The following is a 14,177-nucleotide window of genomic DNA, read 5'->3' as shown; positions in this document are numbered from 1 at the left end:
ATCAGCTGAACGACTGTCCTGGCGGATCCACGGACGATGGACGCGAATGATCCTACTGCAAGTGAAGGGGGAGAGCGTGGAGCAGGGTGCCGTTCTGTCGTTCTCCTCCTTCCCTCTCCATAGAGCCAAACAGAGCTGTATGTACAGCACTCGTTCATCTATTGTGCAGTGCTTAGTCGTTGGAAAGAATCGTGAAAGATCCTTTCCAACGACTATAATTCCATGTGTGTATGCAGCTAAATGCTCTGGATTATGGCGACCATCACATACCCCATCTTGACTATACCAAACCTTCATTTAAGGCATTCTCTTTGTTTACTGTCTGGGTGTGATTGAGAGGAAAATTATTATCTATGCAAAAAGATGTGGTATTCTCATTAGTAAGTAACACTTATGTGTCATAATGTTGAAAGCACACATTTTATACCCAAGGATTGCAAATTGGTATAATACAAAAGCTAAGATGAGGCAACATGTTCCCTTTGGCTGTACACCTGGGTAACAAATCATGGAGATCCAGCCCAGTAAGCAGACAATCATGATTGACATAGCAATGCTTTGATTGTTCCAATGTAGACTTTGTGAACTTGAGAAATGACTAAGTGTTATACTGCTCTGTTAGCGTATCAAAGATATAATTGTAACATAAACAGGAAAAAATCCTATTTCCCAAAGGGATAAAGGACTCACATGACCTTAAAGTAATGTTTATTTAAAACTTTACTGACTATAACTTAACGTACTGCATTTGTGTCCAGTGTGAGTACTTATACAAAATGTCAGGAAAATGTTAGATCTGAAAAATGTTAGCATTAGCATAACCCTTATTACGTTTTTCCCTGACTTTAAAAAAGTTTGAAGATAAATATATTGTAAAAACCACAGTCCATGTTCATTTTTACTGTTGTGTTATGTTTATACTTTATACAGATGTCAATTTAATGGCCCTAAAAGAACAAATTCCTTAGGTAGAGAAAAATGTATTTTAATGTAGGTAATTATTTTTTAAATTTTCCATAAAACTCGCCAAGCACTTTTTTACAATATTTGTGTACATGGTACAACCATCTCTTAATTCAATTTGTAAATTTAAAAGATGAAGATGACTATATGCAATTATGAAACTATGTCAAGTGACATATTTATAAAGTGGTGGACATCAGATCACTGGCTATATGCATAACCCCCAGATGTAGCTGCATTTAAAACACATTTTGTATATGCCTATACATGCATACATATATATGTGTGGGACATATAATGCAAAACATAATATAACATATAAACAAGAGAAATAAAAAAACTTGGGAGTTCAATGAGTCCTTTGAGAGACTTTTACATTTTTTTCAGATTTTCAGTATATACAGCTCCTAGTGAAACATTCTTATTCATTTTTATATTGCTGTACTAACCATAAACCAAGATTCGTCAATCCTCACAATAAGAATATGATAAGGTTTTTGGAATTTTATCATATTGGAATTTTATGCCAAAGTATTTAAATTATTTTCAGTTCTTTGTGACCTTGGTGAGACTTTTCCTGATGCTTTGCTTGTCTTTATCAGTTCTGTACTTTTCACACTGTCATTCAATAAGGAATATGTCATCGGAAAATATTATAACAAAAAATGCATTTCTTGATTTCAGCAAAGTATGGAGTCATTGGAGTACAATGTTATTGGAGCACAGAGTTACTGTAGTGCAGGGTTGCTGGAGCACAAAGGATCACTGAAGCACAGGGTTACTGAATCACATAGGATCACTGGAGTTCAGGGTTACTGAATCACATAGGGTCACTAAAGTTCAGGGTTATTGGATCACATAGGGTCACTGGAGTTCAGGGTTACAGGATTACATGGGGTCACTAAAGTTCAGGGTTACTAGATCACATAGGGTCACTGGAGTTCACAGTTACAGGATCACATAGGGTCACTAAAGTTCAGGGTTACTGGATCACAAAGGGTCACTGGAGTTCAGGGTTACAGGATCACATAGGGTTACTAAAGTTCAGGGCTACTAGGTCACATAAGGTCACTGGAGTTCAGGGTTAGTGAAATACATGGAGTCACTGAAGCACAGAGTAACTTCAGCATGGTGTACATGTTCTGTTTGCTTGCACTGACTCCCGAATGACCACTTCCAGGATGCATTTTTTGCACGTCATCTCCTGATCATTCCTAGCCGGCTCAACAGCAAGTTAGTGTCAGACAGTTATAGTGAAGAAATGGAGTACAGAAATAGCTAGAAGAATGAGGGTTAGTCTGCAATGTGTAAAGTACAGCAACCAAACCACTAGAAAATAAAAAAATAAACAATTGTATTACAAATATAACACAGTTAATTGTATATGAATGGGCTGCAAATATTCCCTAATATGCTGACAAAAGTGCATGACCTTTTTTTCTAATGAAATTAATTCCTTTAGGAAACAAACAGCAAATTAGAAAAGCTACTGGGTAAGAGCAGGAAAGTCTGTTCACATGCTAACAGATTTAATACCTCTGAAAATGCTTTTCTAGCCTTGTAAAAACAGAACGGTCTTTCTTTTGACCAGGTGACCTTGCTACTAAATGGAATGTAACCCCAAACATTACGAGCACTGAAAAGCAATCAATAGCTTTATGTATCACAGCAGTACAAACAAAGGCCAGGTGCTTTATACTTGTCTTTGGAAAACCATTGTGTGTCTTTGGCTGCAAAAAGTATTGTAAAAAGGAAACCAGACATGACCAGTATGGATTGCTAAAGTATTATTGGTGCTATCCCTGGATTTATTTAGAGAAAGATTAGGTGCTAATAATAATGCAATCATCAAATGACCAACTTCGATGTTTTACTTTGCCAATATGTTGGTTTCAGGGACTCATATGTAGTTCAGAGAAAATTTGATCAGAAAAGTCTGACTATGATAACAAAGAGGACATACATAGAGAACAGGCAACAACACAACATACAAAGCCTCAAACTTAGATGGGCAAGGTTTGGCTAGGTTGCTCAATTAGTAGCTGGGGTTAAGATTAGGCAAACACAAGAAGGGGAGAAGCCATCAAAAAAAGGAGAGGTTAAGATTAAAGTGGACCTACACTCAACATTTTTACTTTACATAGAATAAATTTACATTGTCATCCCTTTTATGTAAGGCAGCGGCGATAAAGAATTAATGGCAGCACAGAGCATCCCGGGATACCTACGTCACGCATCCCAGGAGGCTCTGGTTGCTCCTTCTGTGCATGCCTGAAGGGGCATTTTTCCTCCTTGGGGAAATAGATGCCAATCTCTCACATGTGCAGTGAGATCAGCTCTATTTTTTCCCCCTTCACAGCGGCTATGTCACCTGATCTCACACCTGTGCAGAGCGAAATTGGGTGACGAAGAAAGAAGATCGAAGAAGAAGATGCAAGTGAAGATCAAAGATGGCAGCCCCAGGATTAAGAGGGCTTAGAATCTTGCGTATGTACAGGGTTCGCCGTTTATAGTTCCATCGTTCACTTCCATTACGAGCGATCGTAATGGAAGTGAAGGGGAAGAGAGCACAGCGGGGTGCCGCTGTGTCGTTCTCCCCCTCCCCTCTCCATAGAGCAGAATGGCGCTGTATATACAGCACTCATTCATGCATCGTGCAGTCGTTAGTTGTCGGAAAGGATCGTGAAGGATTCTTTCCAGTGACAAATATTGCACGTGTGTACATAGCCTTACACTTGTTATCCCACAAATACTTCCACCTTGTTATAATGTATTTGTGAAACAGAGACACTCAGATTAGAAGAATACCTTCTACCCATGAATAGGAAACTAGAAAGCTAGATGTGCAATTGTCTGTGAATGTTCTCATATATCCCAGGCATTGTACATCTAGTAGTATTTAGTTACGTTCAGCTGGACCTGTTCTTGTAATATTGAAGATGTTTAACAGCTCACTAAGCTGCTACATTCATTCCACCCCTTTAGATGCACAATTAGTTTACAAATGACCAGGAATGGATGCCAAAACAGACCACTGGGAATATACATTTTCCATCATCTTCATAAAGCATAAAGACAAGGACTGTCTGTACTAAATGAAAAAGAAAAGAACACAATGAGTTGTAAATATTGGGAAAGAAATAAAAGCGGAAATCAAAATTCCATTGGGGATGGCATTGGCTCAATGGGGACCTTTGGTAGCCATCAGTAGCCAGAGATATGGCAGCAAACTTTGCACAAATCCTGCTGAGTCCAACAGAATGGAAGGGGATCAACCCAAACAAAACCCACAAGATGTTTTTTGGCTTCTCCAAACCAGTTCTCAAATCTGAAGAAGAACTAAAGAAGTTGCCTAAACAAGCTACAAATCAACATTACAAGAATAAATTTAGATCAGTGTTTTTCAACCTTTCAAAGTTGAGGAACACTTTGAAATGATTTTTGGATCTTCAGGAAACCTTTGCTAAAATTACCATATCCCCAGCTCACATTACATTAGTGTGGTGGTCAGTGGGAAGAATGTCCCTTACGTTGCTAGCCATTGGGAAGAATGTCACCCTTACAGATAGCCAAAATGATCATTGGGAAGAATCTCACCCTTACAGATAGCCAAAATGATCATTGGTGTCAGTGGTAACGGATCTGAGAGTCAAAAATTGCTCAAGGAACCCATAGCAACCTCTGGAGGAACCCTAGGGTTCCATGGAGCCCTGTTTGAGAAATTCTGGTCTAAATTACCAAGACTAACTACTATATATATATTTATTAATCTTATTTTCCCCACAAGCTCTTTTTCCAATGTGACTAGAGTGTTTTTGCATGGAGTGGGGTCCAAGTAAATAAGCGGACCTTCCAGGCCTTACACTTAATCCTTTCTTTTTATATTCACTTTTGATAATATTGTCGTTATACTGTTTAATCAAATACAGTAAATTATACAGGCAGGCTCTAACATGCACGGTCCTCTTACAATATTATTTTTGAAGGGTCACCACCATCAACACCTAAACAAAATTTGTAGCTAAAGTACAATACGCCATGCAAATGTTCTTGTTGGAAGGTATTTGGACCATAGTTGATGATGATGAAGAAAATGCCCTGAAGATTGTGTTTATACAAACAACATTTTAAAATTGCTGTTACTTCTGCCTGCTGAAAATCATTAACTGAACGCAATGCAAATCTGTCATGTATGCTAGGAATCAAAGTCAAAATGTCATGTATTATTGTCAGAAATATTTATAGTTCTGTAAAACAAGCAAGGTTACACTAAAAATCCTTGTTAAAGTTATTGATTAAACCAGAAAACCCCTGCAAGTAGATCTTTGTTTTTGTATCACACATTGTGCAATTTCAACAGCTTTGTTTTATCATTGTGTATAGTATTTAGGAAGGAATGGTGCAAAATACTGAAAGAGTAATAAAACTCAGAGAGTAAAACTTTGGCATAGAAATCATACTACTTTTGGTGATTGGAACAGAAGTCAAATGGTCCAAGAAAAATATACAGGTGATACATTTGTGGCAATACAGATCAAAATGAAGCCAAAAGAGTTTATAAGCCATATTGTATTCCTTATTATGTCATTTCCTCTTATTTGATTTATTCATAAAAAGTCATAAAGTGCTGAGCAGCACGTCATGCCTTTATGAAGCCAGAGCAGACTTTGATATTGGTAAAAACAAACTTTTTAATTATGGAAAACAAAACTGGACAGTGTATGTAAAACACAAATCCATACATTGGGCATTGTGATATGGATATCTGATTGAACTAGAATATGCTTTTAGATTGTTTGACAACAGGTTGGGTAAAATATGGTCAGCTCTTCTTGGGGTTGGGGGAACCCCTCTCCTGCAGTTAAGGAACATTTGTAGGTTTCATCTCACCCCTAATCAAAACTAAAAAGTGAAGGGAGCAGCAGTAAAATAATGAGTTCTCCTCCCTGTCTCCTCTCTGTTCTCCTATCCATCAGCATATATACTCACTGGTCACTTTATTAGGTACACCTTAATAGTACTGGGTTGTACCCCCTTTTGCTATAACTATTTGTGGAAGGTGCTGGAAATTTTCCATTTGGATTTCGGTCCACATTGACATAACAGCATCACACAGATTTGTCATCTGCACATCCATGATGGGAATTTCCTATTCCGCCATATTCCAAAGGTGCTCTTTTGGATTGGACATACAAGTAGAGAAAGAGGAAAGGAAAGAGGTTTTGGGCTCACAAATGATTTTGAAGAAAAATTGGTGTATTTAAACACAACTAGTGAAGCAAACAAGTACACACAAGTCAATACCCCATACCTGTTTAACAATGCACAGCGTATGGGTAACTTAGTGACTATACATACGTATAGTTGGCACATGGCAGCATGGATCCATGCTTTCATGTTGCTGATGTCAAATTGTGACCTAACTATTCATTTGTCACAGAAAATTGTAAGACCTATTAGACCAAGCAATATTTTTCTAATCTCCCGAAGCCTTATTCAAGCCTTAGGTGCCTGTTCTTAGGGGAGTGACACCCTGTTTTGGTCTCCTTTGCTGCGCTAGCCCATCTGATTTCTATGAAAGTTTGACATGGTGTGCATTCAGAGATGCTCTTCTGCAGACTTTTATTATTTGGGGTTATTTGTGTTACTATTGCCTTTCTATAAACCCTATAATTTGCATGAAAAAAAACAGAAGTTCAGAAGTTTCTAAAATAATACTCAGACCAGCCCTCTTGGCACAAATAACCATGCCATGTTCTAAGTCACCTAAATGACCTTGCTCCCTTTTCTGATGTTTGGTTTAAACTCCAACAGGTTTTCTTGACAATGTCTACATGCCTAAATATCTGGAGTTGCTGCCGTGTGATTGGCTGATTAGATATTTGTAATACTGAGCAGTTGTCCAGGTGTACCTAATAAACCTTGGACTGCAGCACAACTAATTATCTCATTTTGCTGCTTCATCCTCCTCTTTCAGAGTTGTATTGTTTGTACAAGAACTATATGAATCAATGGCATGCACTTACACTGCTTGCATTGCAAAAATAAATGAAATGATGCAATAATTAATAAAGAGATGCACTAATTAGTGTATTTCTATATGCCTGAAATCTAGCTTTAATGGAATTTTTATTGAAGTAAATGTTGATTGGTCCTTTAAATCATTTAAAGCTTAAAAAGGAGCAGGACCACTTTACACTGAAAAATGCTCTTTACATTGGAAAGAATGTCCCCTCCTTACAGATAAAAAGATCCTTGGTGTCGGTGATTGCAGAGGGAGGATTTGCTTATAGCTAAGAAACCACTAACAACAATTTTTGAAGGAACAGAAGGGTTCTAACAAACCATAGTCATGGAATGCTGCTCCAAATATTATGTTTTTTCGCTACCAAATAACAAGTACCATTACTGTTAAATGAGTTTTGTTCACAAATATAAAATAACATATTATATCTATTCACCTTGTTACGCTGACTTGGATCTTGCCGCCTTCAAAATGATGAAGCCAACCCTGCATTAGAATTGCCCATTGTATTCCAAAAGCAGCAAGTAAAAAGTTAAATGCAACACTTCCGAAACCATATCTCTTCAAGAAGGTCATCAGGAAGCCAAAACCAACAAAAATCATGACGTGGACATCTTGAAAACCTAAAGAGATTAGAAAAAAATTATAATGATGAAAATTGTTTGCTTGTGTGGGAATCTTCATATTCTGATCCTCAATTTTTCCTGATAAAAATTTAGAGATTTAATTGTGTTAAGCTATGGATAGGGGGAATGGAAAACTACTTATTGATTCTGGAACCCTTTTTAAAAAAAGTCCACAAGTAACCTTCATTTTTGGATTTACCGATGGTACTGATATTCATTTTTTAGTCTTTTAATATCAACAGTTTTAATAGTTTACTTTACTTTAACAAATAGCACAGTGCTATTAATGTTACTGATACCAGTATGGCATTAACACTTGGGCTTGATACATTTGGTTTTATATTAGTTAGCCGTGAATTACCTGTTGCAATTGGAATCACATTAGCTTCTGCTCCAGGCTTAGTTTTAACTAGTATTAAATTCTGCATATTGAGCAACATCCAAATACTGGAACTGTGTGCAAAGTGTGCATTTTTAAGAACATAGTAATCAGACAAAATTTACCCTTTGGCTTTTCTTTATTGCTTTTGGTATAATAATTGTGGTCCTTCAGCACTTCATAAAATGATTCCTCCACCCTTATGGCATGTTGCCATACAAACTGAGCACTACTTTTGTTCATTTGTGTATTTTTACCACATTGTTTTCTTGTTTTCTGTATGTGATGTGTTTTCGATTTGCAGATTCATCTGACTCAGTGGTTAAAAATCTGTCCACAAACCACAAATCATATGAGGTATACCAGGATTTTTAGGGGCTTGTTACAAATAATCAAGAAGTATAATTAAAGTTAAAAAAGTTTAATTTATTATCCAGCGCTTTCAAAACCATATCACAAAAATTGCATTGATATTTCCAGCATCCAAATCAAATATACTGTATTTTATGAACAATTTGTACTGTTGAATCCTTGACGAGTTTCACCCGCAGGCTTCCTCAGAAGGTCACAGTATTCCAAATCTATCAAGCCGTATATATATATGCTTTGTTTATGTAGTTTTAATTATTCAACTTCATATATTCACCAAGAGGAATTACTAATAAACCATCTATTTAAGGAAGGTATCAAGCAAATTTTAACATGTGTCCACAGGTAACTCATTTGCTTTAATTGTAGGCTCTGTGACCCCCTAGTGTTAATCCATAACACCTGTTTACTCTCACCAATTCCACCTGCAGTTTTTTCATCCAGGTATACAAAACCACTAGGCAATGGCCACCTCAATGGTCTTTAGGTTTGATCCTCTCTGGGTCACAGCTTTCCATTCTGGGTCACACTGTTACCTAGTGGTTTTGTATACCTGGATGAAAAATCTACAGGTGGAATTTTGTGTTTTACTATCTCTGCACTCTGGTGAGAGTAAACAGGTGTTATGGATTAACAGCCTGCAAATTTAAACCAGGCTGTAAACATTGTAGATAAAACCTTATTTTTCTCTTCAAGGAAGGGAAGGGCATGAAAAGTTTTGCTAGCAAGACCACCTACTTCTTGTTATACTCTTGAAGCAGAAGAAGGTCCTTTGTACTTACATTGCTCCACACTTTTTTCTATGATTTTCACTCTCTTGCAAAACAAAAGATTGAATATTGCGGACAGTAGGATAGCTGAGACTCTTCTTTTGCAGGATCTGTTTTGTTGCAATTTTGTAAACCAATTATAGAGTGATCTTAAATTTAAAGACCCCTTTGTATCAATGTGTTTTATGAAAGTTATTGCTTATCTATGTATCCCTGAATAATTCATTTGATGGTTATTCCACTTTCATTAATGAAGATCATTTAGAATTCATTGAAAGGTGAATTTGATGAGCAGCTGACCTCCTTATGACCTACATTTGGCCTACTTTCAGTGGGTTTGGCTTGTATAGGAATGTAAAACCCATGTGATATAAACCAATACTCATAGACATAGGCCCTTAGTCTCTGTTGGCCCTCCAGTTACCAAAGCCTAATAAAAATATATTGCCAAATGTTTATAAAATTCATCATATATGCCTATTACTTCAATCAGTATCTAACTGCCAATACATGATAGCAGGCAAAAATACAATACCATAGAAATTATGTTGTGATTTTTAATGGCATATATAACGTAAGAATCAACGACAAGCCTATGTTGTGAATTTACATTTTTTATTGCTTGATTGCCCACTCAGTTATCATATTATACTATACACAAATGGCAATATAAGGCATACATATTAAAAAAAACAAATAAAACCTGTCACTATCTTTTCTATATATAAAGAATGTATTTTAGGAACAAGAACTTATAACAGCACACACAATTCACTACAAGGTGAATAGAAGGTGACCATGGAACGTAATAGTTTCTAGTTCAAAGATTTGATAATAATCTAGGATGGTTGTGTTAAGCACAGCAATCAGTAGTTAGATATTAAATCATTAAACACAATTCAATTACAAGGCAACCCTGTTCAAAAGTTACCAGGTCAGTAAATTAGCATAGAGTATGTTTAAGGAATCTTTCTGGCTGGTAAGTATTCAGCAACAGAAGGCCGCTGATTCAGATTTTTTTCTAGTGATTTTTCCTAGTGATTTTTCATTCATTTATTTCATATTTTAAAAAAAACAAATGTTATCTGCAGAAAATGAGCTACAGTAAGTGTTTAAAGTACATATGTTGGGGATCTCTGATCTCCCAATGGATTAGGGAATCAGTCCAGCCAGTAATATTGGCAAAGCAAAGTTTATGAACGGACTCTGGTGATAAGCAATATTGCCTGGCCATTTCCCTGCTAATGGTGTTTGATACAAACAACTAATCCATAGGCATCATCAGCACTAAGCTAACTGGATTGAGTCATTTGTGTGCCATTCATGTGCAACAATTTGTAGTGTTCACATTTTAAGGAATTGTTAAGGTAGATAAAACATTGAGATTGAATAGTAAGGTTATGTTCACACAAGCATTTACTGCTTTTTCATGCAAGGGAACCAATGCCTCTGGGAAGTCATTACAAGTAGCTTCTCCCAGCAACAGGTCTATAGGAAATTAATGGAATGCAAGTGAGCTATCAAATGTGCAGACACTGGTTCTTTAAGCACTAGTCCAGAATTGCCCAAGTAGGTCTGAACCTGCCCTAAAGGATCACCAGCAGACTGACAGTGTGATCCCCCTCTTTCCTCCTTCTCTATGCATGATCCTTCTCAGCCAGGGGAAGCCTTTAACTTCTCTATGAATCTACCTGGTTCTGCTGCCTGAGAATACTTGGCAGTCGTGAATTAATTCACTGGTTCTTCCTGATCTGACTTTTTTTGGTCTTATCTAGAAACTGTCACCTTTATACACTCCCTACATTTTAATGTAGGAAATGCATTTCCAGCAAAAAACTTTCTCTTTTCAGACGTCAATACAAACACAGTGACACTGTGTGAAAGTGACTTAGCAATGGCTCAGTTGGCATTATTCCATTCTATATTTGTCTTTTAGTTTATTATGTATTTCCTTGATCATTTCTCTGACCTCACCAATGTGACTATAAAATGTAGTATCTACTTTGTGCCTAGAGAATAAGTTTGCCTTTTGGGAAATTGTTTTAAAATAAAAAAATAAGCACAATGTAATACTTTGTGTGTTGTGTGTTCAAACTTTTTATAGGTTCATATACTCAAATGCCAGGCTTGCTGTGCAGCTGCTACAAATTAGGACCAAACCTGCTTGGATACCATTGGTGAGCTGGGTCAAAAACATAACACAAGTTGTTGCAAAATTTAAAATGCGCTCCCATCCTGCATCCTATGAGTAAAACTTTTTTAGACTGTACTTGGATAAGAAATAATAATAAGTAACACTTCACCATATATTTCTAGAGATTTGAATGAGAGATACAGAAGGGAAAACTGCTAAAGTATTCGTGTAGAAACCCTTTAGTATTGAGGTCCTATTAAAGCAGAAAGAGTTAAAGTTCTTGAATATGCTAGAGGGTTTGTGACTCTGATTCCAGATGATTGGCTTTCTCTGTTGCATGGATTGGCCTAACTTTAGCAAGGTAGGAGCCCAAGTTCATTTATTGGTTTGGTCTGTGGGTACTAATAATACCTTTTTAGACCGGCACTTCAAAGAGTATAAATGGCAGGAGAATGGGGGCAATGAAGGATTTAGCTATGCAAGATTAGACGTTAGGCGCACAGGGCAGGAAGACCCTTTGGCCCCAAGCCTGTGTCTGGGTTGCAGGCTGCTGAGAGGTTGGGACCGGTTTCCAGTAGCCAAAGACTTAACCAAATCGGGGGGAAGCCACTGGAAAAAGGACCTGTAGAAAAGAGTTCTATGACAAAAGCCACTTATCCTTGGACTGTCACTGTAATAGGAAGACCCGCTCTCGAGGAAAGATGCTGTCATGGATGGAGTTTAGGCGGGAGTAAGGAGGATGGATATCAGTGCTCAACTTTTGACTATTACCTGGATTGGAACTGTAACCCCCTCTCTCCGTACCCCTCTCTGCTTCTATTCCAATCAACTACCCCCAGACAAAGGATGTACAAGCTTTTGTGATCTTTTTTGCCCCATGAGAAAGAAGACCCAGGAAAAATCTAGCCATTTCTGCAGGGGTGAGCGCTACATGCTGTAGAGGTTGAAATGTGAGCAAATTATTAGAAAAAAACACACATTGGGGTTCATTACCTAAATGAATAGAAAATGTTTGCTGAAAATGTAACATTCAATGAACAGAATAATAAGTTGAGGTCATGAGCAATTCAATCATGCAACAATGCACAAGGAAAATCCTAATAATGAAAATCCCCTTGCATGATTAGGCATTTAAAGTTAACGCATGCAGTTCATTCTGTATATAAATATTCACTTCACTAGGTGAACAACCTGTACTCCTTTAGTAAAACTTGTTGTCTGCTCAAAACTGAATATTAATTAAAAGGTACAAATTATAATAAGGTTAATGGCAGGGTAGGCCCCAGAAGTTGGCAATAGAGTGTGGAACATCAGTGATCTTACTTCTAATTAAATTTAAAGAACAGCAGGTTGATCTCTCCCTATAAATTATATTAGGTAAAGAGAAGAAGCTACAAGCTTGAAGCAAACCTTGGTTCAACCTGGATCAACTTCATTTACAAACTGTGTGAACTGAGTGTAAACAAAATGTAAAAGGTAGTTTTTTTACAGTATAAAAATATATTCAGATCACGCATTGTTGTACATGATGTAAGTGAAACATGTAACTTAATAGGTATGATTATTTAAAATGTTATATTACAATTTCAGTATTTTCCCCAGAAACTTTTTTAAGCTGGGTAGAAAGAAGCTATAGGGAGGTGACAGACTTTTATTGTAACCCATCTTTTCAGTAACCACTCAAAACAGCCAGATGGTGCACCCCGCTAGAAGGGCCTAGGGAGAACACTACAATTTTGTAATGGATAAAGTGAGCCTATCCCTACAGCTCAGAACTTTTGTTTTTCATCCAAGAATTTATTGTAATGCACCTTTCCATTGGATGTTCTGGGATCCCCTGCTTGTAATGCAAGTGAATAATTCTGTAACACACCCATTATAATCCCTCTGCTGAGCTTAATATGCAAGGCAAAATTTTGTAAAACTAAATATATAATGTCAGTATCAGGGAGTTTCTCACTGTATCCAATTAGACCCAAGCCAATGGCAATACAAGAAGCAGAAAGAAAGTAATACAGCACAGGCATCAGATAGATAGATAGATAGATAGATAGATAGATAGATAGATAGATAGATAGATAGATAGATAATAGATACAGTTTCAGGGCTCTGCAAGGTTATGCCTAGATCTGTGTTTGACCTTTTTAACATGGGGGCTCTTATATTGTTAGCCATTGAGAAGAATATCACCCTATAGATAGCCAAAAAGATCATTGGTGTCAGGTAAACTGACCTGAGAGGCACAAATTGATTATTTCTCAAGAATCCACTTGCAAACTCTGGAGAAACACTGGTTGAGAAAAACTGGGCTAGATTGCAGTGAATCACACTTGTTGCAGTGGTTGCCTAATAGCAATATAAACTCACTGATTAGTTTCATTGCCTGGAATGACCTGAAATCCAATTGCTAAAGTCAATTTTTAATGTTGCGATATTTGTAAGTAATTCTGTCCATGTAGGCATTACTTTAAGCAATAGAATATCAGGGTTTACTGGCCATGCATTAAAAAACTCAAAAAAAGCATAAATAATAAAATGGACTGTTGAGGTTTTTCTGCAAAAATATTTTCTCTAAGTACAGGTACATCTTGTGACTTAAAGCAGAACTACACTCATTGGTGGTTGGTGAGCTTCTGCCATACTTGCTGGGTATGGCTCAGACTTACTTGTGGCAAGCCACCCTGCAGTGATGGCAGGTCCAGGACCTGTCATTTTTGCTCCCTAGGTGCCATCCATGCCAATGACTCAATGGCGGACCTCTGTGTGCATAGTGATTCTTGTTGGCCATTGGATGGTCACTGTTGATGCAACTCCTTTGTATTCACGAGTTGCATTGTCCCTGGTGGCTTGCTCTGCATGTGGTTCAAAGTAGAGCTAAATCAAAAAGCACCCAAAAAGAAAAGTTTTTTTT

The 14,177-nt window shown here is 37.1% G+C and overlaps 1 protein-coding gene across 1 annotated transcript in view; it reads right to left on the bottom strand.

Annotated features, from left to right (window-relative positions):
• The window catches only part of RHCG (Rh family C glycoprotein), a 47,847-nt gene that overhangs the window by 18,037 nt on the left and 15,633 nt on the right, over positions 1-14,177 (bottom strand). Inside the window, exon 2 of the mRNA XM_072402717.1 lies at positions 7,425-7,611. Coding sequence (XP_072258818.1) covers positions 7,425-7,611 — 187 coding nt within the window. The remainder of the gene's footprint in view (positions 1-7,424; positions 7,612-14,177) is intronic.

Source organism: Pyxicephalus adspersus, chromosome 2 (assembly GCF_032062135.1).
Source record: "Pyxicephalus adspersus chromosome 2, UCB_Pads_2.0, whole genome shotgun sequence".
In the NCBI taxonomy this organism is placed as follows: domain Eukaryota; kingdom Metazoa; phylum Chordata; class Amphibia; order Anura; family Pyxicephalidae; genus Pyxicephalus; species Pyxicephalus adspersus.
Note: the sequence above shows the minus strand (reverse complement) of the source record. Positions and strands in the feature narration are given on the sequence as shown.